Raw genomic sequence first — 27741 nt, forward strand, 5'->3', positions numbered from 1 at the left:
TGCGTAGTGGAGATCAAACCAGAACGCATCACTGCACGATGATGAGTCTTCAGTTCACGCTGCAAGTCAGGACCACTAGCACTCCTCGTTATCCGTCATGACTCCCGTGAGTCACAGTCACAGAACAGCAACAAAAGCAGAGCTCGTTTTCAACGCCATGCGAGCGGAGAGATTTGTGGCGTTTATCGAAGTTAATAATAACTAGAAGGCTGTAAACAGAGGAGACGAGCGAGCGGCTGATGTTTGAGTTCAAAGCTCGTTGCGTCTTGTGATGTTGTCACAAAAACACAACACGACTTGCCCAACAAGTCCCACTTGAGCAGAAGTGGGAGACAGTGGGGAGAAATACAGCCCAGCAGAACCGGGCCTGGACCGGCTGGGATGAGGCACAACTACAGGCAGCAAACAGAACCAGCAGGAGAGTGACAGCCACCAAGCAGCTGCAGGTACGACTCAAGGAATTCAGTCAATTAAACAGCTCGTGTGCTTAAGGACCCCCCCTTGCATCTGTCCAGCCTTCCACGGGCGCGTGTTGGTTTACTGCACCGAGCGAGCGGTGTGAGCCAGGAGCTGCCTCCGCCTCTCAGCACAGGCAATTTGTTGAGTCTGAAAGGAAGCTACATGGGGTCACGGCCCTGTCTACACGATTCCCAGGAATCTCTCCTTACATAAGCGAGAGTGGGAGGGGGAGCGCTGCGCGGTGGGTCAGAGGTGCTGAAGCTGATGCTAAAGTGCTTCAACCTGCTGGTGTTTAAGCTGCAGCGGCGCTGATGAGAAGGTGCGTCAAAATTACACAGAAATCAGATGTTAGTCATGAAGTAAAGAGGCTTAAACACTTTATAGAACATTTACTGGTCTCACAGTCTGTAATGTTTGTTCTCCAGACCGCTGAGTATTGTTCACATGAAGCGGAGCCTCCTTCATCCGCCCTACGGGAGCTTTGTGTGAGCTAATGTTGCTCTTTGAGTTAAAAAGGGAACGCTGCAGGACAGCATGGTAATAAATCTTTATAATTTAAACAAAATGCTCAGAACTGAGGCCACAGTTTGGGAAAAGCCTTCGGGGATTTGCATAATTGCTGATAACAATGGGAATAATTTCTTAGGGTAAATAAAGCGTCTTTTATTGGGATTTGTTTACGGTCTGGCTCCAGCGCCGGGCAAACAAAGGGAACCTGAACTCAGCTTTTCACTCCTACTCTGTGATTTTCCTTATCATTCCGCGGCGATGCAGTAATTTGCACTAAGGACTGCGCGGCAGACAGACGCGGGGAAGGCAGCGCTGCCGCTGAGTCATCTGGCCGAGCTTCCGCCGCACACTTGTGAAGTCAAGGGTTCAAGTTTGGCTCGCAGCCGTTCCACGCGTCACGGCCGCCCTCTGATCCTCCCTGACACCCTCCCTATCGCAGGGAGCCGGTGTGTCAGGCGCTTCTGGAGGGGAGAGGTTTGTTTATTGGCGCTGTGGAGCAACAGATGCCTGCGGCTCTAAAGAGAGGAGTGGGGATGAAGCCCTCCATCCGCGGCCCCGTCTCCTCTCCACCTGCGCTCCTTCCTACGCGTCTCTCTGCTTCTATTATCCGTCCCAACACACTGGAAAGCACAATGAATGCGGCCGAGTGCTGCGGGCGGAGGAGCCGCACAAAGAGCAACAACGTGATACTGGACGAGCATGAGAAACAGGCCCCAACGGGTGCAAGCGGGGGGGGGGGGGGACCTGACAGACGGAGCGAGGAATGATGGGAAATAAGATCGGTTTCATTGGGAAAGGGTCAGATAAGACACGACGCACAGGAGGCTCCCCTTTGAGGCAACCAGCAAACAACCGCCCATTATAAGCAGCCGCGCTATCTTTAACCCTGCTACATGAGGTCATGAAGGTTTATTTATAGCTTCACTTTAAAAGCTTATGGCTCCACAGCTTGTGGCTGACGACGTTGGTGACGCGGCGTTTACGCCACACAGTATCTCACAGGGATGCGTGCACCAAGCGTAGTGAATTGCACATCATGGGTGATGTGATGATGGGAGGGAATCAATTAGGCCGGGTTGACAAAGTGGAGAAAAGGAAACGCTCGGAGGGAAGTGAAATGAACCAAGGCTTGTGTCCTGGAACCACATGCTACAGAGGGGACAGACAGGAGAAGTGACAGGCATATGGAGATGAGAGGAAGTTGATTATTGGACATGCCTGTAGTGCCCAGATTGGACTCATTTCCTCAACAGGGCTCCTCATTTTATTTCCCTCATGCTGTCAGCCAAGATCAATCAGCATCCAGGGTGTCGGCGTGGCGTATCTTGTCTTTTCCTCAGGATTTCACCATAAAGGGAGTCGTCCCTCCCTGCACCTCGCCATCATGTTATTTAGTTAGAGCTTTGGATCTTGTGCTGAAAGCGTTTTCAGCAGGTCCTGACCGTCCGCCGTCGGTTCTGCTGCTGGACCTTCCTGCTTCAGCTTCACATCGACAACAGTGACGTTGCAAACGAGTGGGTGGACAGTTTTCACCAGCACACGCACGCACGCACGCACGCACGCACGCACGCACGCACGCACGCACGCGCACGCACGCACGCACGCACGCACGCATGCACGCACGCACGCACGCACGCACGCACACACACACACACACACATACACACACACACACACACACACACACAAACGGTGCACATGGCCCGGATTTACAGCAGCTTGAGAGCATTCAGTAGATGCACACACAGATGTGGAGGATCTGGGCCATGCTCAGTCGGACAACGGGGACATCGTTTCAATCCACCATCCCCCCTTTTCAGCGCAGCCAAATCCCAATATCTATCACAACAATATGCCATGCCAGCATGGGGGGTGGGGGGTGGGGGCTGCCTCTGTGTAGCTAAACCCCTGCTCAGCTCACCTCATTCTGTCTCTCACTGTCTAATAGAAGCATTGTTCTCCAGGTGGCTCACGCAAAATGCAAACATTTAAATAGCGATTTAACTGGTGCAGAAAATGCCCCAATATTAACCCGGATACGCTTTCATTTCCCTCCCTAAGTAGGATTTATAGTCTTAATTTAAAGACTCGCCGGGACTTTTTTCATTAGCGTAAACAAGAAGCCGTCTAATTTGATCCTCACCTGTAAAACAGCTGCTATTCTCCGCTAACCTGGATGTTGGCAGGCATCTGCTCCTCTTCCACAGAGGCACTCAGCCAATCTGTGTTCTCATTTTAGACCAATTAATTTACTGTAACAAATTCATTTTTTAGCTCCGTTTTAAGCGTTTTGCTCATAAGTAGTTCTCATCCAATGCTGTTTGTTTTGCTAATTGCCTAATTTTAAAGTTTCTATATACGGTACTGATTAAATGGAGACATCTTCAAAGGTGCCTGATTTTGTCTGAACTAAATTCATTTAGGGGATTAATTAGGACGTATTTGTAAGAATATCAGGTTTGAAAATGTGAGAAAAAGCAGGTAGACGTCGTGTGTATTAACGAGCAGAACAAAAACTGTTTGGGTTCAAACCCGTCCCACGTCTGTGCCCGGCTCTGCCTTTGAAGTGCTATTTCTCCTCACCTCGTTAACCAAGGCCCCTTTTTAATCAGCAGCCCATTTGTGCTCCGCCGTGAGCAAAATCGAAATAGTGAAAATAAAACATCTTAGTCTGTGTCATGTAGCGTGAAATATGATAATGTATGTAAGAGGAGCATTTTCTCCCAGGAAAATTGATTTTCCACTTGGTTGCGACCGGGCCGTAATCCATCACTTTTGCTGAGCTGAGATGAAGAAAGTGTCGGTCAGAGGGTTGTAGCCGCATTAGCTGCACCTTGTATTTTCTTCTGCGGTGTGCGTTGTTTCATTTAGCGCCTTTAGCGGTAATGGAGCCGTGCGTTGTCTCTCATGCAGATACAAGGCCTCAGGCCAAAAGGTGGTGATGGATGAACAGCAGATGTGAGCACCTTCACTGTGAGGTCAGTCTGAGCGCCTGGAAAACAAGCCTTCAACACTAATGCCAAAGGATTAATGTCCTACTGTACAACAGAAGACACAGGCTTTAATAGTTGGAGACCTCACCAGTATTTAATATTTATTTAATCATGTAGGCTGGATTATACTGTTTTTACACTGACTGCCAAGTGTTATCATCTAGCAGTGTAGTTATGGAAACAAGAATATGCACTAAATACACATGATATGAGAGTCTGGACTTGATCAGATATGTTTCACACCAGTCTAAAAATAAATGGGCAGTGAAACGCATACTGGTTATTGTGAAGCTGATTTACACAGGATTCTTTACGAATGCCCCCTTCACTGCCTTTTTACCTTTAACTTTAACTTCTCCTCCAGAGTTTACACCTCACACGCCTGCGTCGCTCTTCTCTTCTCTTCTCAGGTTCAACCTGAGCTGAGCTTTAATCAGCCACAGTAACTCAAACCGCCTGCGTGGCTTCGCAGGACCTTGAACTGAGGTGCTGAGGAGCAGGTGGTGCTTGTTGAGCTGAGTGGTTCTGACTAAGGATGCAACAGGAAAAGTGATAAAAGGCACTAGTTTAACAATAAAAGGAAACTACCTGCTACAGACCCACGATGTACAAGCCTGGAGACATTTTTCCATCAGCTCAGACCAACATACTGTCCTTCCTCTGGCCGCCTTCTTCCTTTTTTACCATGTCTCTTCATTTAAAGGTTTAACCCACTAACCTAAAGGCAATAGTGGCACAGCGAAGCCTAATAGTGCTGATATACTGTATCGCACTCAAGCCAAACGCCATTGTGTTCAGACTGACTCAGCTTCTGGCCAATTTATCTCCAACTCACAGCTACAGGAAGTGAAAGACGCGGATCGATCGGTGATCTCCCGACCTCCTGCTGGGAGACGTTCAGTCAAACCTAACTATTGAGGTCGCAGGAAGATGCCGGGTTCACTGTTTATTTTCTAAAAGTCTGAATATACAAATGGAGCGCCGCTGCTGGCGTGTTAGGAGACGAGGCTTTAAAGCCTCATAGAGGTCACAGGAGGTATCATAAAATCAATGCACGATCCCCAAGCAGATCGTATGTGAATTCTGTTATAATGGAGATGAAGATCCAAGCCATTAATTCCAAGGGCAGCTTTTATTCTGCTGTAAACCAGAGAGAAAGACACTGATAACCCGACTGAGAGAGGAAAGTGGGGAGTATTCCCTGAGCTGGGGAGATATATCAAATTAAAGCAGCTCCTCTCCTCCTCCCGCTGCCTCCTACACTTCCCTTCTGGAAGAAATAAGACGGAGCGAAGGAAAAGGGATTCTTTCCAAGGTCACTTTGTTTTCCTCCTCCTCTGTCACTCTTTCACTCTCACACACACAAATATAAACACACAAATGCATATTCTCAGAGGACGGGTGATAACCGTATCTCCACAAATAGAATTTCCTCGGATGATGAGTCCTGCAGAGGTCATGGGACAACAGACTAATGAGATCTACCAGGATCTCCTCTGCTCTATTAAAAACAACATGAAACATTTACAGCATCAGATGCATCTGATTACTGCCCGGACACCAATATCCACCAATATGTTATAAATACCGTGAAACCTATTCTCTATCGTCTCATCAGTTTTGATTTAGTTTATCACTGTTTAACTCATACTGAGACTCTACCGTAGCTGGTTTTACAAATGCACTGCCCATCACATTGATCATCAGTGTTGCTAATGTGTCATTCTAAATAGGCAATAGGAGCATCGACCCCTCAGACGGCTGCATCTCCTGCAGTCACTCCTGAATAATCTCGTGCCTATAGTGGACGTGTGACTGTAGGCAGCCTCTTTGATGTCTTTGTGAAGCCTGTGGTCGAATTTATCCCCAGCTGGCATCTTGTCAGGTCCAAGCAGCCAAGAGAGAATAAAAAGACGGTGAGAAAATACGCCGCAGTGTGACAGACCGAAACGTCTGTGAAGTGAGCAAATATGCAGCTATTTCTCAAATAAGACGTTTTCAGGGGAGAGGAGGAAAATACCTCTTTGCTTCAAGTGCAGATGGGAGCTTTCCGTGGGTCCTTTGCACCTAGTGGCGATAAGCTGAACTGCAGCTTAAAGCATCTGGATTCTTGAGCAGATGCAGAAACAGCTAAAATGACCGCAGTCAGATGAGGACACGGGCACTGGGTCGCTCCGCTGCACCATCACACACACACACACACACACACACACACACACAGACACACACACACACACACACACACACACACACACACACACACACACACACACACACACACACACACACACACACACACACACACACAGCAGCACGATCCAAACGGAGCGGCACCGTGTGGTTTGGCCTCAGGGTGCCAATTCAACAACACAGAGCGTGTTCAGCCAGCAGAGACGACTCCGGCTGAGTGGAAGAAGCCCCAACGTCTGGAGGCAGCTCAGATGTTTATAAAAGATGTCCATGACATAAGAGGGGAAGTGGAACGTGGAGAAGGGCTCTTCACAATTTAAATATCCTCACATGGAGGCAAATATTCTACAAATTAAGTGTAGTGATGCGTAACAGCTTGTCATTACAAACACTGAAGGCTGTGTGGAATCCCATTAGTCAAACTAATGTGTAGGTTTTACAAGCACGCAGGTAGTTTTACTCGTTTCAAGCTGTCGAGTCCTGAGAGCTGAGGAGAAGCGCGCTTTCCAAAATGAGGCGGCAGCAGAAGGCGCTGAAACGGAAGCGGAGCAGGCCGTGGAGTGAAACTTGGCCGTGGTGCGGCCTCCCTGCGCGTTGGCTTGTAGCTCGCTCTGCTCGTGCGTGTGCTTCCAAGTTTCTACCACTTCTGAATTTTTTCTCATGCAGAGACTGAAATAGCATTAATTAGCACCAATCCCTTCGTTCTGCAGCAAATATCTAATATGTGGTGAAATCTCTACCACATTGGCCAGTGAAACATCTATTATTCTTATATTAATCTCTTATTCTTTTTACATTTACACTTTGAATGAGTGAAGGATGAGAGACTCGACCCTTTTGGATCACGCCACAGCGAGCAGCCATGAAAACTGTAACAGAAGGCTAAAGGTCTCTCTTTCTATTACAACCAAAATAGATTAAAGTTTACAGCCGCTCACAGTGAGACCACATTAACCGACACTAATCAAGCTGCACAGCCAGGAATTAATTGATTAATCATTTCGCTTATACAATCTCTACCAATGATAAGTGCCCATCTCAGCTTCACGTAGCCTGGAGTCATGCCTTCCAATTAGTAAGTGCAGCCATGAAAACACCCGCTGGTATTTTGTTCACATTTAGCTCACAAATACTGTAAAATGTGCAAATTTGAGCAGATGTGCTGTACATATGTAGGCTGTTAATAGAAAATATCAACATAGGTTTGCAGAAATAGATAATGAGACAACTCGATACACAGTCAACATATGATGTTACAGACGACCAGTTCAAGGCCGGACTGGGTGACTGGGCAGGTCAAGGTTATGGACGAAGCTACAGTACAGGTACATCAGACGGACGATAAACAAAGGTTCCACATCTGCCTCTAATCTACAGCCACTCACATACTCGATGATAAATAACAGCAATTTGCAAAAATTGTGCGTGTGTGAATTTTGTCTAGCGTCCCTCGCGCTGTTTAAGGTCAAAGCTCCCAGCTGCTATTTTTACCAGTCTCCAGATCAGTGGTTTCCAGTATGCTGGATGTGACGCAGCAGCAGCTCATCGCAGCGTTTACATGAACCTTCAAATCCAGCTAGATCCCCTTCACTTCATGATGCAGATGCACGAGAACCATCTGCTACTTTATAGACTGTTAATGTCTCAGTGTGAAGGATGAGGGTTTAATCAGCTTGCTTCTCCATCTGAAACAGAGTGATTTTGAGATCTGCTGTCAGAAGGTTGAAGCAGGGAGCAGACGTCCAGAGTCTGTTTGAGAGCGGGTCGGAGTCACAAATGATGCAGAGAAAGAGACATTTAGACTTGAAAAGCAGCAATAGACGAGGACAACTCTCATTTTAATCACTGAGATTAGAACGTATGGGTCCAAACCGCGCACTCACACGCTTCCATATGCAACATGCCAGATATGACCAGAGCAAAGCGGCTGAGGGGGGGGTCCACCTCCCTGTGGCTCCACTCGTCACATGCCGGCGTGCTTCGTCTCTTATCTCCTCCCCATTATTCCCTCGATTGGCTTCATTTCCTGCCTCCGTTTTGCCTTCCAGTTGAAGAGGCTGCTACTCGAGTCGCTGCGATGCTGCGAAATCCCCTGAACACGCGGGAAAGAGGTGGAGGAGAAAAGCTGCACTCGGCCTCAGCTTCTTCACCGGCCTCTTTCTCGCACGCCCACGGTTTATAAAAATACCAGGATAAACAAATAAAGGGAGCCGCTCCTCACGTAACAGCCCGCTGAATGCGTTCCCATTCCCACAGTTAAACCACAAACTCGCCACAATTACATTTTAATCTCCCTCGGAATAGAACTAATGCGGAAGACGCGGTAAAAGTCCTAAATGTAACTTTTAGTCTCCCATCGTGACAGTGGCCGAGCAGCTGCTGATTCACACCGATCGCACCTCTGGGACCTCCACGTACGCAGCAAAATGAGCTGAAACGCTGCGTTCCTGCAGCGTAGATGGGAGCGTCTGCCTCCGTCTCGCTTTGCGTCTTTGAGCTTTATTACGAGCTTTGCTCCTGTCTCGCAGCTCAGGCCTTCGGATCCTCCTCCCACCGGCGCCGCATCGCGTCCAGACGCACCGGTACCGCCCTGACTCACAGGAGTTTCTGCATCAAGTCGAGAACGGTGACGTGTCCACGTTCTGATGATCCATTAGCAATAACAAAACCCACAACGCACGCTGTGGTGGACATGAAGTGTTCCACGGCCTCAGTCATTACTTCAGCTCCTCCAGCTAATAAATCTTAGATGAGTGACAGCTTCTTTGTCTCTTGACCTTCACTAAGCACCAAAAGTTAAAACCACACTAACATAGAGATGAATGAGACCCAGAGCATAATTCGGGCTGAATTCTGTTTATGTTTACGACGTGGAGCGCGCTGCAGGACGGCGCACGCCTCACGCCGCATCAGGAGGCACGATTATCCACCAGGATTACACTTTAATCAATATAAAGCACTAGTCTCTGTCAGCCACTGTGTTAATCCCATCAAAGGGGGGCTCTCTCTGTCTGTCAGCTTATCCGCTTCCTATTCACGGCCACGCTAAACACCCCACAAAGCTGCACGTCACGAGTCAGCGCGAGTCGGGGACCCGCGCTGCGTTGCTGCCTCCACGACAGTCGTCCATGTGTGAGATGCTGCAGGAAGCGGCTCCTTAGTGACGCTGCAAACGCGACGCAGCGCTGCACATTCACTCATCCATTTGCTGTTTTGAGGAGCTTTTCTTTTGAAATGCAACAGTCAATTTATTCAGCATGAAACGCACAAGTTCACCCACACGTGCCGTGTGAAGTGTAAAACACACGGCCGTGATGGAGAAGGAGCCGCCGAGAGTCTGGAAAAACGGCTTAATATTCATCATTCATCATTTATGAGAAATAACCTAAAAGCCGGAGGACGTAAACAGAGCGCTGTCCATTTGTGCCCGCGTGCGTTTACGTCGCGTGGGAGCGGCATTAAGAATGACGGGACAGGTGAAGTTCTGAGGAAGCACCCTGTGAATAAACGGAACAACAATAAATCTACTGGCAGCACAACGCGCTACGTCTCCTCACAGTCGACGCGCAGATGGCCGCGTGCGACGCGGCGCCAGCGACGACGCGGCGCCGCACGACGCCGGGCAGAAAACCTCCATCTGCTGGAAGCCGGTGCAGAGCAGGTCCGGCGCCGAGGCCTCGTCTCCACAACTGAAGCCGAAGCGGTCGGCGCCGATCTGGAGCTTTGACTCGTGGCCAGATTTGAGCATTGCACAGATTTACGGCTTAGAGGCGCAGACAATGCAGCGCGGTGGCACGGTGACACAGACACAGAGCGTCAGTGGACCACGCCTGGTTCGTGTCCGCGCCGCGAAGCACCAGCACGTGGTGGCGCCTTGTTTTCTGCTGGGAATGAGGGCGACCACACGGCGGGAACGGGCCTGATGGCGCTGGAGCCGCTCTTCAGCACAGTTTGGGTTGGTTTATTATTAATGAATGATAGAATTTTAAAATAAAATTGAAATTGCTTCACCAAATTTAGTTTCAATCCATTCTAAAAAAACTAATTGATATAATTAACTTATTAACACAAATGTTGCTCTCTGTTGGTCACATAGTAGGACTTATTACACATTAACAAACGGTCTTTGCGTGTTTATGGACCGCAGGCGATTGCTCTTTTCTACTTGTCGTCAGCGCGTCTTCGCTTTGTCACAAAGGCCTCAAACATTTATGAGACCCGATGGCTGAACTAATTCACGCTGACAGCTGACGAAGCAGACTCGTCTAACCAGGGGAGCCTCCTCTGCGCGTCGTACAGTCGGTGGGAGTCATTCAGTGTGAGGCTGAGTCTGGGCTCAGCCGAGGCCGGCGTCTGCGGAGCCGTGGAGCGCGTGCGCTCGTTCAACACGCCAAGCGCGTCTCACGTGCAGATTCTCCCCTCACCTGTCACATCAGCCGAGCATCTGCCTTTTCCCGCTCTGCTGTTTCTCCCTGCGTCTCTGTGCATCCGATCCGCTGGATGCAGAGGGCGCCTCAGTGTTTCTGGCGTCTGATAGAAGTAATCAGATGGAGCGGTGGAGAGATGGCAGAGACACGTGGCCTCTGGAATGCTGCACTGACATCCTCCCTCTCTTTTTCCACTTCATCCCTTTGATGCCTCTCTATCACCGACCGCTGACACGGGAGAAGTGAGCAGAAAGAGGCTTTCTGTCTTCTGCTCCAGCCCCTCCTTCGTCCTAATCAATCTTTGCTTTCCATTTATCTCAAATGGCGCTGCCTCCATCTGTTTCCCACTGAGGTTCCTCCCTCCATCTCCTGTCCCCTTGTCTTATTTATTTCCATTATGGCCACGTCTACTGTAAACACTCAGCAGGATCCTATCTGTGGAGGAAAACGCTCTCCAGCAGCACGAGGCACGGGCTTGAAATCAGGGGCTATCTGTTATCTGATTGGCCCACGTGCAGGGCCGTCTGCGGGTTGTAGTTACCGGGGAGAACAGGGAGATAACGCCACCGTGTAAGCAACTTCTCAGGCTGCTGGGCCCCGAAAACAGACGGGAGATGATGGAGGGGTCTGCCCGGAAACTATGGAAATAGCTCAGCACAGTTAGATACAGTGGGGATGAGGGTAAAAAAAATCAGGTCACTAGAATTAATCACATTTGATTCATTCACATACTTTACGCAGCTCCAGCCTCTGAACACATTTGTCTTCAATCATCTACTAGATTGTGCGAAGAGCTGCTTTTTAAGGAACAGCTTCGAGCACCTGCCTGACAAGAGGAGAGCTCACTGATGACGCGTTCCCGCTGATTGGAGTCATTCATGGGGGGCGTGACGGGGAGAGTGCCGCCATCGAGCCTGATTGTGTCGCTTACACCAGCACGCCCTCTCCCGCGTCTCACTGTGAACTCACCAGCGGCTTAGAGGCGTTTCCTCTGCAGTGTGTGCAGATAAAATCAGGGAGGTTGGTCCCGAATCAGCTGGACTTTCAGGAGCCTCCACCACCGAATGTTAAGAGATGAAACGGGCTCAAGGGGCCAGAAGAAGGTACTATGGCATGAAAATATGAAGCTAATGTGTTGCAGTTCATATATATTGATATAGTGAATTCATCTTTAATGCTTCTGTGGCGTAATGTAGGGAATGTCACTTTTCTGACCTGTGCCTTGTTTATGTAAATTAATTAGAGTGTCTGAGCAGAGTCCATCCTTCAGCCCACAACTACCCAGGCTGCGTCTGAGGCCTCATTTCTCCTGGAAGCTGACAGCCTTCGCAGTCGACTTAGACGTATTAATTGTGGGAGTGCACGCTTCAAAGGAAGCGGCTCCTGAATTAGGGTGCAGTTAAGAATAGTTCCTGCCAGCTTGTCCAATTCTCTTAATGCGGCGGCCTCCCTTTGGTTCCCGCTGCCTCGCTCCTACCTGTTGCTGCCAGCTGCTCACGTCTCGCCTGCCAAGCTCTGTTTGTTGATCCTGCCGGGCGGCGGCGGAATGAAGCGCTGCGCAAAGCGCTCCTTGTTAACTAACATTTTGATCCTGCTACCTGTTGCCAGCAAAGACCCTGTTGAGAGCTAATGAGGCGTTTTATTGAAACGCACACATTATCAGCATCATGCCACAAAGTGATGCACCTGCTGTAAAGAGAGTTTTTTATGGGCTTATTTTAGCATATTTACTGCTCATTAAGCATATTTATGTTATGTTATTATTGAATGGCTCTAAAATAGTTTCAGTTGATTTTTGAAACAGACCCCAACTCTGGATAAAAGTGATATAAAGAGTAGAATCCTGAGGGGCCTGACTGGTCGTGCATCAGCTGTCAGCTTGTGCTGTGCACTGCGTGATCCCGTGCATTCCACTGAAGCAGATCCATACGCAGCGGCGAGGCGTTCATCTGTTGATCTGCATTCCTGAGCTTCATGCAGCCCATTAGTGCAAGGTACCTTAGCAGCTAGCTTGAAAGCTGGGAAGAACATCAAACACCCTCTCCTTGCAGGCACACACACACACGCACGCAAGCACGCACACACACACACACGCACACACACACACACACACGCACACACACACACAAACACGCACACACACGCACACACGCACACACACACACACGCACACACGCACACACACACACACACACACACGCACACACACACACACACACACGCACACACACACACACGCACACACACGCACACACGCACACACACACACGCACACACACACACACACACGCACACACACACACACGCACACACACACACACACACACACACACAGTCTTCCACTAAAACAACTCCCCCTCTCTGTCATCTACATCGCTTTCTTCTCGCCTTTCATCTTCGTTTCATCGCTGCCCTTCAAGTGTGCTTCTGTACTTCCATCATTTCACATGTCTGTGCTTTTCTTTGGGAACGCCAACCTTGGAAACAACAGGGAAGAGTGTGTGTGTGTGGGGGGGGGGGGGGGGGGGGTGCTCAGGAATATGAGAAAGCCAATTTTCTCTCTGGCTTGCAGATGGGAGACATAAAACTTTCATTAGACAAAATGAGTTGCCAGACAGAAAGCATGTGTTGAGACGGTCCTGAGAGTGAGACATTAAAACCATCACGAGGGCAGGTGCAGAGATTCCCCTGCACCAGTTTAGAAAGACCTGCAGAACTTAATGTCTAATACAAAACATCTATGTATTTCTGTATTTATGGACCAATGCTTTCACAACTTATATATCTGGTAACGTACATCTGTTGCCAGTGTCTCAACTCACAGTTAACAAACACAGGCTTCCTATTGTTTCTGCTGCGGAGCCAGATCTATTCCGAACACCAACGCAGAATATGCAAACGGACCCCATCTGATGTCGCAGTTAAATCTCACTCTTCTCACCATTGCAGCCCAGCAGCACAAGTGACAGCGTCGGCGCCCGAGCAGCTCCACGCTCCCACATAGCTGTGCTGTCCCCACAGAGCCTCTCTGTTGTCCAGGAGGAAAACAACGGACCACAGTCGCTGGAAGTGTCGCCTCGCGCGTCTGAGCTGTAAGTATAGATTCAGCACTGGAGGCGAGTGCAATAAACGTCGAATCAAGGAAAACATATAATCAGCGGCTGCACGGGGCAGAAGTGGGAATGATGAAATAGCGCGAAAGCCGCAGTCAGCTTGAAATGAGATAGTTTAGTGTGGAGTGTTTCTCCAAGGATGAGGCTCAGAGGAGGAGCAGGAGGAGACGCGAGTCATTGTACAGCACCGACCAGCGCCACACTGTGCCGTCACACTCTGTATGAATGGAGGATTTGGTGGAAGTCCAGCCGTTTGTCGGACGCTCGGACCGTGACTTTCACAGGGAGCGGCCGCTTCCAAAGCCGCTTCCAGCCAATGGCAGCCGAAGACCCAGGTTCCATTAAGGAAGTCCCGCGTTCCCCGCAGCACTCTGGCCTCCTGCAGCAGCGGCCTGTGTTTTTTCCTGCCTGTCAATGCCAGGAACCCATTAAGCAGCGGCGGTGGGGCTCCGGCGCTGGGAAACAATCTGAGGATGGACCTTTGTTTCTCAGCGCTGCTCCTGAGAAATGTCCGGTCGTGTTACTGTTCGTGACTCCGATGCCGTGACCTTACTCTAACCTCACTCTGATCATACCTTTTTACTGCTATAGGAGCCAAACCTATAATGTGTGGTTCTGTTAGGACTTAAAGGCCGACCCGCTGACCTCCACCCAAAGAGAAGCCAAAGAACAAGGGAGCGCTTTACAGCCAGTATCGCTCCCTCAGAGACGAACTGCAGCCCACGGAACGGACCCTCATCCAGCTCAACCCACCCACTCACACATCACTCATGGGATTTCCACCAAGACGGGCAAACTCATGCATAACCCACCGAGTGACTCAGTAATGTGTCACAAGCAGACAGTCAGTAGCATCCGACTTGGAGGCGCTGCATTCTTCACGCATCTCTCCTGTAGCACGAAACGCTGAAAACAGTTCAGTGCATAGAATCAATTCAGTGCAGCAGCAGGAGACGGCAGAGCCGGGCTCAGGGTGGACGGCCGTCTGCCTCCACCGGCGGTGGCACATTCTCCGCACTAACCAGAACCGCAGAGCCCAGTTATCTGACCCGCTACGAGGTCCTGCTGTTTTTATATAAGCTGCCTGTGGGAAACTGTGGTTTGCACAGCAGATGTACTGCAGCCACAGAGTCCCCCACACACACACACACACACACACACACCTCTGGCCCAGTGTGAACTCACCCTTCTGCTGACACTGATAGGAAGCAGTGCACCTCTAGCTTTAGGATACCAGCATGGAGAGAGAGAGAGAGAGAGAGAGAGATGTGAAAGAATGGCAGCTGAAGAATAGTATGTCAACAGAGAATGAGATTAGTAGTGCTATCCCCAGGCGTTCGCTCAGCTGGAGTGTGTGTATGTGTGTGTGTGTGTATGTGCGTGTGTGTGTGTGTGTGTGTGTGTGTGTGTGTGTGTGTGTGTGAGAGTGCTGACTACTGGCTCACATTTGTGTGTGTCTGCTCTCAGTGAGGGGGCTTTGGCTTCTTTGACTGACACACACACACACAGAGTTTAGGGAGTCCCTCTCCCTCCCACAGCATCGCTAAGAAGCCCTAAAGCTGCTTAGAACAGACTCTGACACTTGTACGATAATATATAATATTTTGTTAAGGCAGAAAAACTGAATATAGAACAATGATAAATCCAACCTGCTGATATTTAAACACACCTGTATCTGTTTGGATGTGGGTTTGAAGGCACATGCACACGCCCTCTGTTATTCCAGGATTACGTGGTTCAGATAGAGTTCACACCTTCAAACTCTCAACTTCAGCCTCTGCATGATCACATGTTCTGAGCGGGTCAACAGGGGTCTCTACGAGCTCTGAGGTTCTCAGGAGGGAGAACAAATGGACCTCAAAGTCTGGAGAACATGAAGCACATGGGAGCGGCCGGCGCTCGGCCCAGTGGAGGCGGCGCCGGCAAACCTCGCGCCGCTGCTCATCGCAGCGTGATTTACTCCACTGTGTCTGTGGAGGTGAAGGAAGAAAAGCACAGCACGTCCAGTTCTGCAGCGAGCAGCCGGCGCAGAACGCTCGACGGACCGCTCACGGGTTCTGGACGGGCACTTGTTCCTGCGCCTGATTGGACTTTCCATCAGATTAAGCTGACATTTCATAGAGTTCTACCTAAAGCGTAGCCTCTAATGATCCGGTTCCCACTACGGGACCAAACTGGACCACATTACGCATCACAGCATCTCCATGTTTTTTTTTCCAAGCCTTCTTAGATGCACTGGGTGCCTCCAGAACCCGCGGACTGAAAAAGAGGCAGTTTGTGCTTGTTTTCCTTTCCTGAAAAGTTGACATTTCACAAACACACACACACACACATGACTCCATCAGACAGTGTCAATTAGCAAATCACACTTCATCACTGCATCGTTACAGTGGAAGCCTTTAACAGCCACCAGCATGTGATTATGACTCACCTCTCTGCACCTCCAGGGAAATCACACTGACACACACAGATATAAACACGGACACAGCGGGACATAGTAAAGTGTGTGTGGATAATGTATAATGTCCTTAATGCCAGTGAATGCAGCATGGAACCTCAAACACGGCCCATATAATAGAAACTCTGGGCCAATTTACTGTTGTGTAGCTGCGGTTCGTCAGCCGAGCGTGGCCAATGCTGTGTGGCAGCCAAGCAGAGCAGTGACCAGGACTAAGTGGGAATACATGCAGGCTGTAAGGGAGCGCAGATAGAGACGGGGAGGAACAGCCAGCCCAGCGAGGCTGCACAGCGAATGCATACAGATCGCCGGGAATCGAGCACATATAAAGTCGCTCAGAGCAACAAACATCCGTCGCTCAACGAGCCTTCGACAGCGCGACGCTACGCGTACGTGCACGTGCCGCGATCCAGCTGAAAGACATTAGTGAGGCCAGTTGGGAATGTTAATGAAACTGGGCTCAGCTGATGAAACCCTCCAGTGGAGGAACCACAGCAGACGGTGGAGGGACCTCGGACACAACAAGTCAACACGATGCACAGAGTCTTCGTTTGTCAGCATATCTGCACAGACATGCACAGAAATCCATATGCATGAGCGGCTGCATGTGATCAACATGCAGACGCTCCCACAGCACACAGACCCTGAACCCCTCGTAGTCTGGCTGCAATGCAAACTCCTACTAGCAGCTGGGACGATGCATCAGGACACGACAACACTCCAAAGCACCAGCAAGTATTAGGAATGAAGCCAAACGAACAGCATCTGACAGGAGAGGAGAAGAAGACCAGGGTTCGAGCGCAGACCTCCATAATCGGCCTCTTACCTCTGCAGCTACGCGCAGTATCCACAAGACGCGGAACGAGGAGGGGGAGGAAGTTCAGCGTCGGCTCTGCCACTGATCCACACTTTATAGGTAACGCACATGAATCTGCATCCATCTGCGGAACTGTCTGCGTGGGCTCCGTAAACGAATCCTAGGCGGGAATGAATAGCGGCGAGTACTACGCCAGCGGACGGACGGACGGACTGAAACGGGAGAGCGCCGAGAGCAGACTGAGTGGGATGGAGGAGTTGCTGCTTCCTCACATCAGAGCGGCCGGGCTGGATACACCCACCTCCCCGTCCGCGGCATGCATCACATGGGAGCCGCTCAGATGAAATATGCAGAGAGAGAGAGAGAGAGAGAGAGACAGAGAGACAGAGAGAGAGAGAGAACGCGAGAGAGAGAGAGAGAGCGAGAGAGAGAGAGCGAGAGAGAGTGAGAGAGAGCGAGAGAGAGTGAGAGAGAGAGAGAGAGAGAGACAGACAGACAGACAGAGAGAGAGCGAGAGAGAGCGAGAGAGAGAGACAGAGAGACAGAGAGACAGACAGAGAGAGAGCGAAAGAGAGAGAGAGAGAGATGCTGTGCAGGCTGAGATCTAATCTGATGCACACACATGTTTGCCAATGTGCAAGACTTGGTTCATGATATATGTGATAGCATTTCCGTGGCAACAGAACAAGCTAAGCAGAAGCAAGCACTCCCATGTCCACATTTATGTTTGAAGTTTGATGTTTTTGAACCCGAGGCTGGTGTGTTTCTGGGATTCATAATATTGGTCTTGGTGGCATTTTGAGAAACTTCCTACTGAGCAAAATGTGAACATTTTGTGTCAGACTATTTCCTGGTCCTGAAAATAGCAGAAACTCTTTAAGAAGAGGAACGATTCTGCAGCCTCGGGTTTTTTTTATCACTTCAAGACATGCTTCTCATTCTTGGAGCGCACCGTTGCCCGCCACTCAGCATGCCTTCATTTTGCTGGGGTAGAGGGTGGGTGGGGCGGGTGGAGCTGGAGGTGGGTGCTTCAGGTCATGGGCTGCCAGCGAGCTTCCTGCCTCCTGGGACAAAGACTGCCTTGATAAGGGTCACGATCACTGCCCCGTGCACGGAGAGTGGTCTTTTTTCCTGCTACAGGTTCAGCTTTAAAGTGTAGCTGCTTCTGCTTGTGGGCGGAGAATTTAAATCAAGATGGATGTGGTGTTTTTTTTTTTTTTTTTTCAAAGGTGGCCCGTGTGAAACAGCCCCGGTGCAGCCTGTGTGTAGTCATAATAGTCAATGAAAAACAAGGCCACGGCAGTGTGGCACATCGGAGTGCGAGCTCTGCCTCCTTCAGAGAAGACGATGTTATCAGTAGGTGATGAGGGAAGTGGAAAATCGTAATCCTCCTCTATAATTCCTATCCCGGTTAGATTTTAGATGGGATGCGGGAGAGCACAACTCCAACCAACCCACCATCCCCCCAAGTGAGTGAGTACATCTGTAATGAAATCAGCTTCAATGGGTGATAATTAAACATCACGTGTGGTTGAAGATACATTCAACGCAAGTTAAATGAGGTATGAGGCTCTGGTGGAGCCTGGAGGCTTTTCACTGAGGATGGAGATAGCGGTGGCATGCAGTGGCCCCACCATCCTCGCCTCCGAACTACCCCCATCTACTACTGGAGCACAAACTGCAACATCACTTGTTTCCCCCGAGCCAGAAAACCTACGTGGATGGTGGAAGCTGAAGCACAGCAGCTCCGCGTCCATCGATACGTTACAGCTGCTGAGCAAGCAGCGCTCTGCAGCAGCAGCAGCAGCTGCAGCAGACCTGCATTCGCACCGTGGTGTTGATAGAACCCAGTAAGTGGCTGGATGCACGGGAGAAACGACACTCCTGTCATTTGGCGTGCCTGTGCTGCATTCAGGTGCAACTATTCCGCTTGCATCGTAAAAACGTACGCCAGCAACAACACTTCGTAGCCCGATGAGAGGCGGCACACGGCAACTGATGCGAACGACAGATTTAAATGGCCCGTCAGCCGTTTCAGCTGATTTCGGCTTGGTCGTCCCGTGGAAAACGTGCGGAGAACGTAAATAGTATCTTACCGTTACAACCGTGGAGGAACAGCCTCTGCTGACTGGATGGATCAGGATGCTCGAGTCACAGAAAGTGGGAATGATGCTGCTGGACGCTCCAGCACACACTTCTACGGACAATGTCGCCCTCTGCAGGCGGACGAGCTGCACTGCCGGCAAAGCCTGTTAACGCTTCACAATAAGAAGCCGTTTGCTTTTCGTTATTTGCGTAAACGTAGCTTCAGCTTCACCTTTATTTACTTTCGAAAGTCATATAAAATATGTGCTAGCAGACCTACAGTACATTCAGTATATGCTTGTCAACCAGTTAAACATATAAACAGTTAACATGGGGGCGAGCAGGGCAAAGCAATTTCTCGTTTTCTTTCGATTTCTATTATTGTGATTTTTAAACATAATTCCATTATGTAAAAACACTTCCAACCAATTTTCTTTTAATTTGAAAGAAGAGACTCAACTGCCGCTGCGCAGTCTGAGAAAGAACTACCGTAATGGCGTCTAAAACGCCCACCGGGGGCCTAAAGGTTTTTGTTGCCCTAATTTATGCCTGCCATAAAATGGCGTAAACGCTGTTTTTTAAGTATTTTGCAAATGTTAAACAACCTCTACAGCTTTTAAGTGTGTGTAGGTAATGTTTTTAATGTCGACGGTTTCCGGTAGTGACACATTTCTGACGGACTGTGTGTTGTTACGTCGCCGTTTGACCGGCGGTGTTGCGGCCGTTGGGTCTTCTAGCAGGAAAAAGCGCCAACTTCTGCAGCGCCGCCTGAATTGTCAAACATTCTGTAAATGGCAGCAAAGCGGATTATTCTTTGAGGAATACCAAACTTCGGTGTGCGATGTCCCATTCAGGTAAGTTTTAAAACACGCATAAACACTACAAGGATTTTGAGAAGCGAGCTTGATAAAGTCAAAGTGCTGGAAACGGCGTGCTCCTCATTTCTCCTCCCACTTCTTCGCACCGTTTTGACCCAGTTTTGTTGCTGTGCTGTCGGCAAAGTGCTCATCGACGTATTCTGTATTCTTTACTAGCGAATTAGTGTTGAAAACACAGCGGTTGTTGTGGCTATCGGCTTTATTTCAAATACTAAGGACGACCATGGAAACAAGTAAGACACCAGTAAGTTAGCCTTAGCGGCTAATCTGTTATATAATGCGTTGTTCCGACCACTACTGGATTGGACTTTGAAAACCAGGACTGTGTACAGCAATTAAATAGAGCTGCTTTGGTTGTAATGACATGGCTGCACAACATTTACTAGAGAGCACAGTTACGCTCAGCCTCGTTCAACTCTGATGGCGTTTGCTTAAATGTGCAGTGTGTTTCCTCCTTTCGCCAGTGAGTTGCGCTGTTGCGTCTCCGTAGAAGAGAGGAAACAAGCCGTCTTGAAGGTGCAAGAAGGAAGATGCCAGGTCTGCAGGGGGAAAATGTGGTGGCGGCGCTCGGGAGCCCCATCAAGAAGAGTAAACTGTCTCTGAAGTTCTTCCAGAAGAAAGAGACGAAGCGGGCGCTGGATTTCTCTGAGCCTCAGGCAGATGAAGCCAAAACAGATGAAACGGTGGAGCCGGAGGCCAGGTGGGTTTTTGCTGTTCTGTCACTGCTGCATCACGCATCATGAATGTTATGATACAACTATTGTGGTCTTTTAATTTCATTCCCATCTCTTCCTTGCCTATTCAGTGGCTGTGATCAGGTGGTCCCTGCTTCCTCTCCATGTCCAGCCTCACCTGGTCTACTCCTGTCCTGTCAGAAGAGTGAGAGCGTTGTGCCATTTGTGGGGTTCAACAATCTGGGCAACACCTGTTATTTGAACAGTATCTTACAGGTGAGTTAATAATAATAATAATAATAATAATAATAATAATAATAATAATAATGTTTTGAGTAACACCCCCCCCCACACACAACGTAGCTGTCACTCAACATTTATTCTTTTACACACGTGTAGATCTCCACCAGATCTTAGTTCAGAGCAGGAAAATCCTGGTCTTCTCACTTCTCTTCTCTATCCCTGCATTTAAACCATCTGATTGTCTAGGTGAAAATGATCCACATTGAGCAGTGGGTTTGGCTCTTGAGTGTAGTAGTCTAGCAAACCCTGCTTCATAGATATAGATATGGCTGTGAACACATGAAGCACATTACCCATAGTTAAATTGATATTTGATTCTTTATAAAGTCACTCTATTGCACATATACACATCTCACACACAACTATAATTCCATGTGGTTGCTGTGATATCTTAGTATTGAATGTGGGTGGAAAATGAATATCAACAGTTGATTTTCTGTACCTGTACCAATTCAAAATGTGTCGCCTCTTTGTTTGGACCAGCCTAATAAGTGTGTTTTGATGTTTACGCAGACTGAGCCTTTGTAAAGAATACAAGAGGATATGTTGACTGTTGTTGTTGTTGTACGATTGCTCTTACAGGTTTTGTACTACTGCCCAGGATTCAGAGAAGGTGTAAAGAAGCTCTATAACCTGTCTAAACAGAAAGACAAACCAAAGGAAGCGACTGACAGAAGCAAAGAGGTGGGTGTAAAATGACACTTTTATTTTATGATGTACAAAGTCAAAGAAAAATCTCAACTACATTTTTACAGTAAGCAAATTTAATCATTTTTATTGAATTTGTTTGAATTTTTTCAACAGTCAGAAGTTGTAGCAGAGTCCTTGCCTGCTCATATTGAACTCCTCGGAAGCTTCAACAGCCTGATAACATCAGTGGAGCAGCTGCAGTCCAGCTTTCTGCTCAACCCTGACAGCTGCAGTGAAGGAGAGCTCTGTACACCACCTCGTAAAATACTTAACACTCTCAGGTAACAGCAGGACTGTCATCACTTTGAAATGTGAATATACCCAACACAGATAATTAAACATAAAGGCAGTGATTTATCCCAAGATTAACTGGTAATGTAGAAAAAATATACATGCAGATTTGTTTGCAGAAGACTTTACTGATTGTCTGCCTGTGTTTGTGTTGCAGGCAGTTAAATCCCATGTATGAAGGATATCTTCAGCATGATGCCCAGGAGGTGCTGCAGTGTATTCTGGGATATATACAGGAGGCCTGTGATACCATCAGTAAGGAGCAGAAGTTGGACAGGGACGATAAAATGACAGAGGTTACGATAAAGAACGACAATTCAGATCCCAGCATTTCTGTAGCTGACTGTAAAACTTCCACAGACGAGGACGGCCAAGCAAACGGGAAAAGAAAAAGTGACACTGAGGCTGGAAATGCCAAGAAAAAGCCAAAATCTGTTAAGTCTAGGAAATCTGATTCTGAAGAGGACAGTGTCAGTATAAATAAACCCCTAACTCGCTCTAAAAGGAAGTCCTCAGGTGAGCTCACTATCGATACCACTGCAAAGAAAGAAGAAGAGGGGAAGAACAAGGGGGAAGGTGGAGGTGGGAGTGACACTGAGGGGAAAGCTGAGAAGGCATCCAAAGAGGCAGATGGAAAACAGAAGAAGCGAGCAAAGCTGAGCTGGCTGAGGCCTTCTGGGAAACAGCCCAGCATTTTCTCCAAGTTCCGTAGTGTGGGGAAGATCAGCTCCACGACTGTGAAGAACCAAAACCCAGCAGAACTGGAGAACAGTGACGGGGACGAACAAAGCCAGGCTGACAAGGCCAGCAAGGAGCAACCACCACAAAGCACGGCTGAAGATGAGAACCCAGTGAGATGTCGAGGTAAGGACATCCCCAGATGTAGAGGTTTACAGTCAGGACTGCATCATTTTCCACAGATGTTGGGTCAGATTCTTGGTCTTTCAGTTTCATCTTTGTGCTGCAAAAAAAGACTCTACTTACATTCTGTGTGTGACTGTTACTCTTCTCTCCAGATGGCGTAGACCTAATGGAGCGCTTGTTCCAGGGCCAGCTGGTTCTGAGGACTCGCTGTCTGGAGTGTGAGAGTTTCACAGAGAGGAGAGAAGACTTCCAGGACATTAGTGTCCCTGTGCTCGATGACCAACCCAGCAGCCCAGACGACCTCTCGGATGGTGAGAACCTCTATCATTTATAGAAACAAATGTCTAAATCTATCCTTCATTTTGGTTTAATTAATAAATATTTAAGGCAACTACGCAAACTAACATGTCTGAAACTCTGATTTTAAAATAAACCGGAAAGCTAATTTAAAGCCAGGGAAATCCTGTTTAAAATCTTGTGTATCCTTTCCAGTCTCTCCAGATCCTAAACCGGAGTTGAAGACTCTGAAATGGGCCATTGCCCAGTTCGCTTCAGTGGAGCGAATTGTCGGCGAGGACAAATATTTCTGCGAGAACTGTCATCACTACACGGAGGCTGAGCGAAGTCTGCTGTTTGACAAAACCCCCGAAGTGATCACCATTCACCTGAAGCGATTCTCTGCCAATAGTTTAGAGTAAGTTCATTTAAAAGCATGCTATCTATTGTACATAAGTGATCTCTTTAAGCCTGAAGGCAAAGAGCAGACAGGTGTTAAAAACCAAAACAGGGTGCAGGATTTATAATAACCTGTTTTTCCATTGCTGTTAATAGCGTCGGTTTCTTTATCTTCTAGGTTGGACCCATATGCAGGTCTGTCTAAGGTAAACACTCCCTTACAGACACCGCTGACCTTGTCTCTGGAGGAGTGGTGCACCCGCCCCTCATCCGCTACAGGTCGGGACTATCAGCTGTTTGCTGTGGTCATGCACAGCGGCGTGACCATCAGCAGTGGCCACTACACAGCTTACGTCCGCATGACTGATCTGAAAGACGCACAACTCTGGCTGCAGGACAGAAAAGAAGTGGATTTAGAAAAGGAGGAAGAGGAGACTGCAAAGAAAGAGGTGAAAGATGAAGTGGCAGACTATGATGATGGAGAGGTGTCTTTCAGCTTAAATGCAAGAGGACAGGGAGGTGGCAGGCTGGCTAGCAGCAAACCAGGGGCCAAGAAGCTGTCAGAGGGCGGCGGCGTTGGGCTCTTAGGGGGCCAGAGAAGTTTGTCCAGTTACGAGCTTGGGAACAGCGGCAGCAAATCCGCAGATAAAGCAACAGAGGGATCCACACGTAGAAAAACTATTAACAGTATGGAGCAAAGTAGTGAAGCAGGACTGAAAAAGGAGTCTGAGGAATCGCTGACATCCTGTCGGGGGGTGGAGGCCACAGAGCAGCAGGCTTTAAACAAGCTACGGGAGTACGAGGGCAAATGGCTGCTGTTCGATGACTCTGAGGTGCGTTTGTTTCACGAGGAGGACTTCCTGCACGCGTGCTCTCCTGAAACGTGCTCCTCGTCTACACCCTACCTGCTGTTTTACAGGAAGATGCCTGAAGCTTGACGCTGACGTGAACTCCACAACTACTGTTAACTCAGGGCGAAGTGCCAGTTTTGGCAGCTGAGCACCCAGACATTTGTATTTTGCAATAGTACAGACAGTGCCAAAAAATGCTGCCCCTCCACCTGAACTGAAGTAACCTCTCACCCAAGAGGTCTGTGGAAGTCTGGTGCCACGTCCGACCACAGACTGTTTCACCTCATTCACCTTCTTTGTTTTACAAGAATATCTTTTCTATCTTACAAAATGAGTAAGCCCTTCTTTGGATGACACTGTTTCACCTCCCTTCCTCGAGTCTTTTTTTTCCCGGTACTGTGACTGTAGTTTTTTTTTTTTCCCCTAAATCCTTGTCTATCACGTCCCATTTTTGTTTTAATCTTTTTCTTTACAAAGCTAAAGTTTTCTTTTGCAAATTGGAAAAGCACTTTTGAATCTAAACCTAATCCAATTTGCTTGTGCCAATTTGTTTTCTCATTTCATAAAAAGATCATTTGCTGTAAATTTCTTGCTTTAGCAAAGAAATAGATCAAATTAAAAATAACACTGTAGCTACTCAGCCAAAGCTTTTGATCACATTATGTGCCAGTGTCTAAAAACGCATTCCTTCTGCACTGGTCATTTTTCAGACCTGATCAGACTTTTTAGATGAACTCATTTTGTATTTCTCAAACTAGAACTGATGCAGTGTAAGCCTCTTCAAAGATTTCAAATTTGATGAATATCAAATGCTACATATTAATTTTTTAATGCAGAGCCTCATGAGTTGGCAGCCTCTGATCTTTTTGGCCAGTACGTCTTGAAGATCTGGTACAGGCCTAAGACTGTGTAAAAATCAATGTGTTTGGACAAATGTATATAATCTAGAAATATTTTCCTAAATATAGTTCTCTAAATCCATTAAAATCACAACATACTTGTTAATTTGTGCCACTTTTCAGTCATTTGATACCTATAAGCTTTGTATATAGAAATATTAATAAAGATGACACTGCTTTTCTTCTACAGCAGTGTACACTGTGTTTAATCATGGTTTCAAGGTCTGATGTTCAAACAATGTCTGATACATATACAGTTACTGTAATAGACATCTAGCTGTGAAAGGTTTTTGTGGCTGGTTTCAGACTTTACCACCAGTTATGATAAGTGGTCTTTGCATCTGCACTCATTCTAGCTGTAATTGTATCAATGTTGGAGTTTCACATTAAGCAATAAAGTTTTTACCTTCATATGTCAGTTGTAGCTCGATCTCTCATTTCTGCCAAGAATTACTGTCTTATTCACATCTTACTTTATGTTGTCTTCATTTGCCCGACATAACAATCCTAAACAAACAAAAACAACATTAACTGGGCAGTGAACATTAAAATATTTATTTAGTAAAATATTTAAAACAAAGCTACATAAAATTAAAGGATGTTTAAAGTACCTACATTGCCTCAACCAACCAACATTGTTGCATCAACTAATAATAATAAAGCATCATGATAAATAAAGGTTCAATTTTTTGCATCTTTTTCATTTTCACCTTTCGTGTTTTGTATTACATAAACTTTCAAGTTGTAAAATGCAATGCTACACCGTAATAAAAAAAGTGCACACATGAAATTGAATACAGATTCTTTTGACACATCGTACATTGTTAAAAAGATGCCTTGAACTTTGAAATTGCACCGTTGCACCACTTGTCAAATTTGGCGTTCGATGGTTTGTTTTGGCACTTTAGTCAGCGTTTGTATGATTTGTTAGCTCACAGCAAGCACTTTGTTGGGTTCAGGTCAGAAGGCTCACGTTATAAGCTCTAGAAGCTCAAGGAAAAAATTATGTGCTTGCTCTTTCTAGTGACAAATGAAGCGCCAGGATGAACTCCAAACGCCAAGGCATCTCTTTAATCTTTAGGATCCATTTGTTCGTCCCTCTGACAATTTGCCTGTAAACAAATTAAGACACTGGAATGACGTACCAAACTGCAACACTTTTACCTTTTAGCTCAGTCTCAGAAACACTGATCAACTTGGAAGAAACATTCCTATTTACAACTCAAGAATAAATTAATATTGCAGTTTCTGTTTTGTGTGTAACAGTTTGTTCTTCATATGTCGAGTTTTCGAAGACTCATTCTGCTGAAGGAATCTCTGGAAAAGCGAAAAATGGCAGACATTTAATTAAAAAAGGGTCAGTGTCGACAAGGTAACATCTATACTAGTCTACACACAATGCTGATGTGAATGATCTAATGAAACATTGTAACACCAATTTCAATAATTAACTAACACATTGAGCAACTGTTACTTGTGGTCTTCACTGCAAAAAGTTATGATTCATGTCACTCTTCATTATTTTTTTTTTCAAGAACAACTCTAAAAATACTAAAGAAAATCTATGAGAAATGAAAACTACAAATGATACAAGCACAAGCATCACACACGTTGTCTCAAAGTCTCCAACTACCTTATCAAGCTGTCCGTTTGCTGCATGATTGATTCATATATATATATATATATATATATATATATATATATATATATATATATATATATATATTTATATTTATATTTTTTTTTTTTTTTTTTTTTTTTTTACAAAAACAACACAAAGTGTTATCTACACTTAACGCTTGATCTTTTTTTTTAAATCAGTGTCATGTCTGGTCTTACCTGTGTGAGTTGACCTGCAGCACAGGTTTATAAAGCTGAGGGATTTTTCTGTTGATGAGGGGCTGCAGCGCCTCCTTCAGCCGGTGATAATTCCTCTCCAGCTCCCTCTGGTACTCCTTCTGGTCTGGACCAATCAGGCTTTTGTTTTTACGCAAGGCATCTTCACACCTATAGATGGAAAAGATGGTGTATAAATAAATATATAAATACAAACAAATCCCCCCCAAAATTGTGTATTTAAGTAGTTCTTGTGGTTAACCTTAAGATTAGTTGTTCTACAGACAACATTCTGCTCTATATCTCAGTTACTGATCAGCTGTAACCACAGTCGTACCTCTTCGTGAAATCTTTGAAGCAGAGCCGGAGCTTATTGTGGTGTCGGTACAGTTTTGGGTCACTGGGGATCTCTGACAGGAAAACCTGAGCTACCTCTAACGGACCCTGAGGAGACCAGATGATGTGATAAATATCATCATTATCTTTATATAATAATCAGATTACACTTTGTAATGAGGCATTTAAACCTCTACTTCATCTTTACTTTACCTGGTTAACAGTAGTGCCCACTGATCCCTGTAGAACCATCTGAAGCATCTTGGCATCAGCAGGGTCCTGGTGGGTGGCAAAAGCCAGTTCTTGGGTCTTTTTCTGCATGTCCTCTATTGCCACCTCGATGGGTGTAGAAATAATCTGTAAAATAAGCAAAGGCAAATGGTCTTAGTGAA

General features: G+C 47.2%; 3 protein-coding genes across 27 annotated transcripts in view; 1 reads left to right on the forward strand and 2 right to left on the reverse strand.

Annotated features, from left to right (window-relative positions):
- kank4 (KN motif and ankyrin repeat domains 4) overlaps positions 1–19217 on the reverse strand; it is a 42639-nt gene extending 23422 nt beyond the window's left edge. The window contains exon 1 of one of the 2 annotated variants that reach the window (XM_029147990.3): positions 19064–19217. The gene's annotated coding sequence lies outside the window, so the exon portion shown is untranslated. Of the gene's footprint in view, positions 1–16976; positions 17307–19063 lie in introns of those variants that run through there. The other variant, XM_029147989.3, reaches the window with a different exon arrangement.
- A 501-nt stretch (positions 19218–19718) lies between these two features.
- On the forward strand, positions 19719–25590 carry usp1 (ubiquitin specific peptidase 1). 3 transcript variants are annotated; one of them, XM_029147994.3, is made up of 9 exons: positions 19719–19906; positions 20395–20630; positions 20736–20880; positions 21490–21591; positions 21712–21878; positions 22046–22752; positions 22905–23063; positions 23245–23446; positions 23606–25590. In XM_029147994.3, exons 2-9 carry the CDS (start codon positions 20461–20463, stop codon positions 24363–24365), a joined length of 2412 nt encoding a protein of 803 aa, XP_029003827.1. In that variant the 5' UTR covers positions 19719–19906; positions 20395–20460; the 3' UTR covers positions 24366–25590. The 3 variants fall into 3 exon arrangements, with proteins under 3 accessions (XP_029003827.1, XP_029003828.1, XP_029003829.1); XM_029147995.3 differs by lacking the exon at positions 19719–19906 and adding an exon at positions 19947–20174; XM_029147996.3 differs by lacking the exon at positions 19719–19906 and adding an exon at positions 19947–20163.
- Positions 25591–25716: 126 nt separating this feature from the next.
- Positions 25717–27741, reverse strand: part of dock7 (dedicator of cytokinesis 7) — a 33358-nt gene continuing 31333 nt past the window's right edge. For 21 of the 22 annotated variants that reach the window (XM_029147984.3, XM_029147983.3, XM_055508648.1 and 18 more), the window contains 4 exons: positions 27563–27706; positions 27351–27457; positions 27017–27184; positions 25717–26494 (listed from right to left, as the gene is read on the reverse strand). In XM_029147984.3, the coding sequence (XP_029003817.1) occupies positions 26452–26494; positions 27017–27184; positions 27351–27457; positions 27563–27706 (462 nt within the window). In that variant the 3' untranslated portion in view covers positions 25717–26451. Of the gene's footprint in view, positions 26495–26516; positions 26831–27016; positions 27185–27350; positions 27458–27562; positions 27707–27741 lie in introns of those variants that run through there. The other variant, XM_055508644.1, reaches the window with a different exon arrangement.

The sequence above is a fragment of the Betta splendens genome, chromosome 4 (assembly GCF_900634795.4).
Source record: "Betta splendens chromosome 4, fBetSpl5.4, whole genome shotgun sequence".
NCBI lineage: Eukaryota > Metazoa > Chordata > Actinopteri > Anabantiformes > Osphronemidae > Betta > Betta splendens.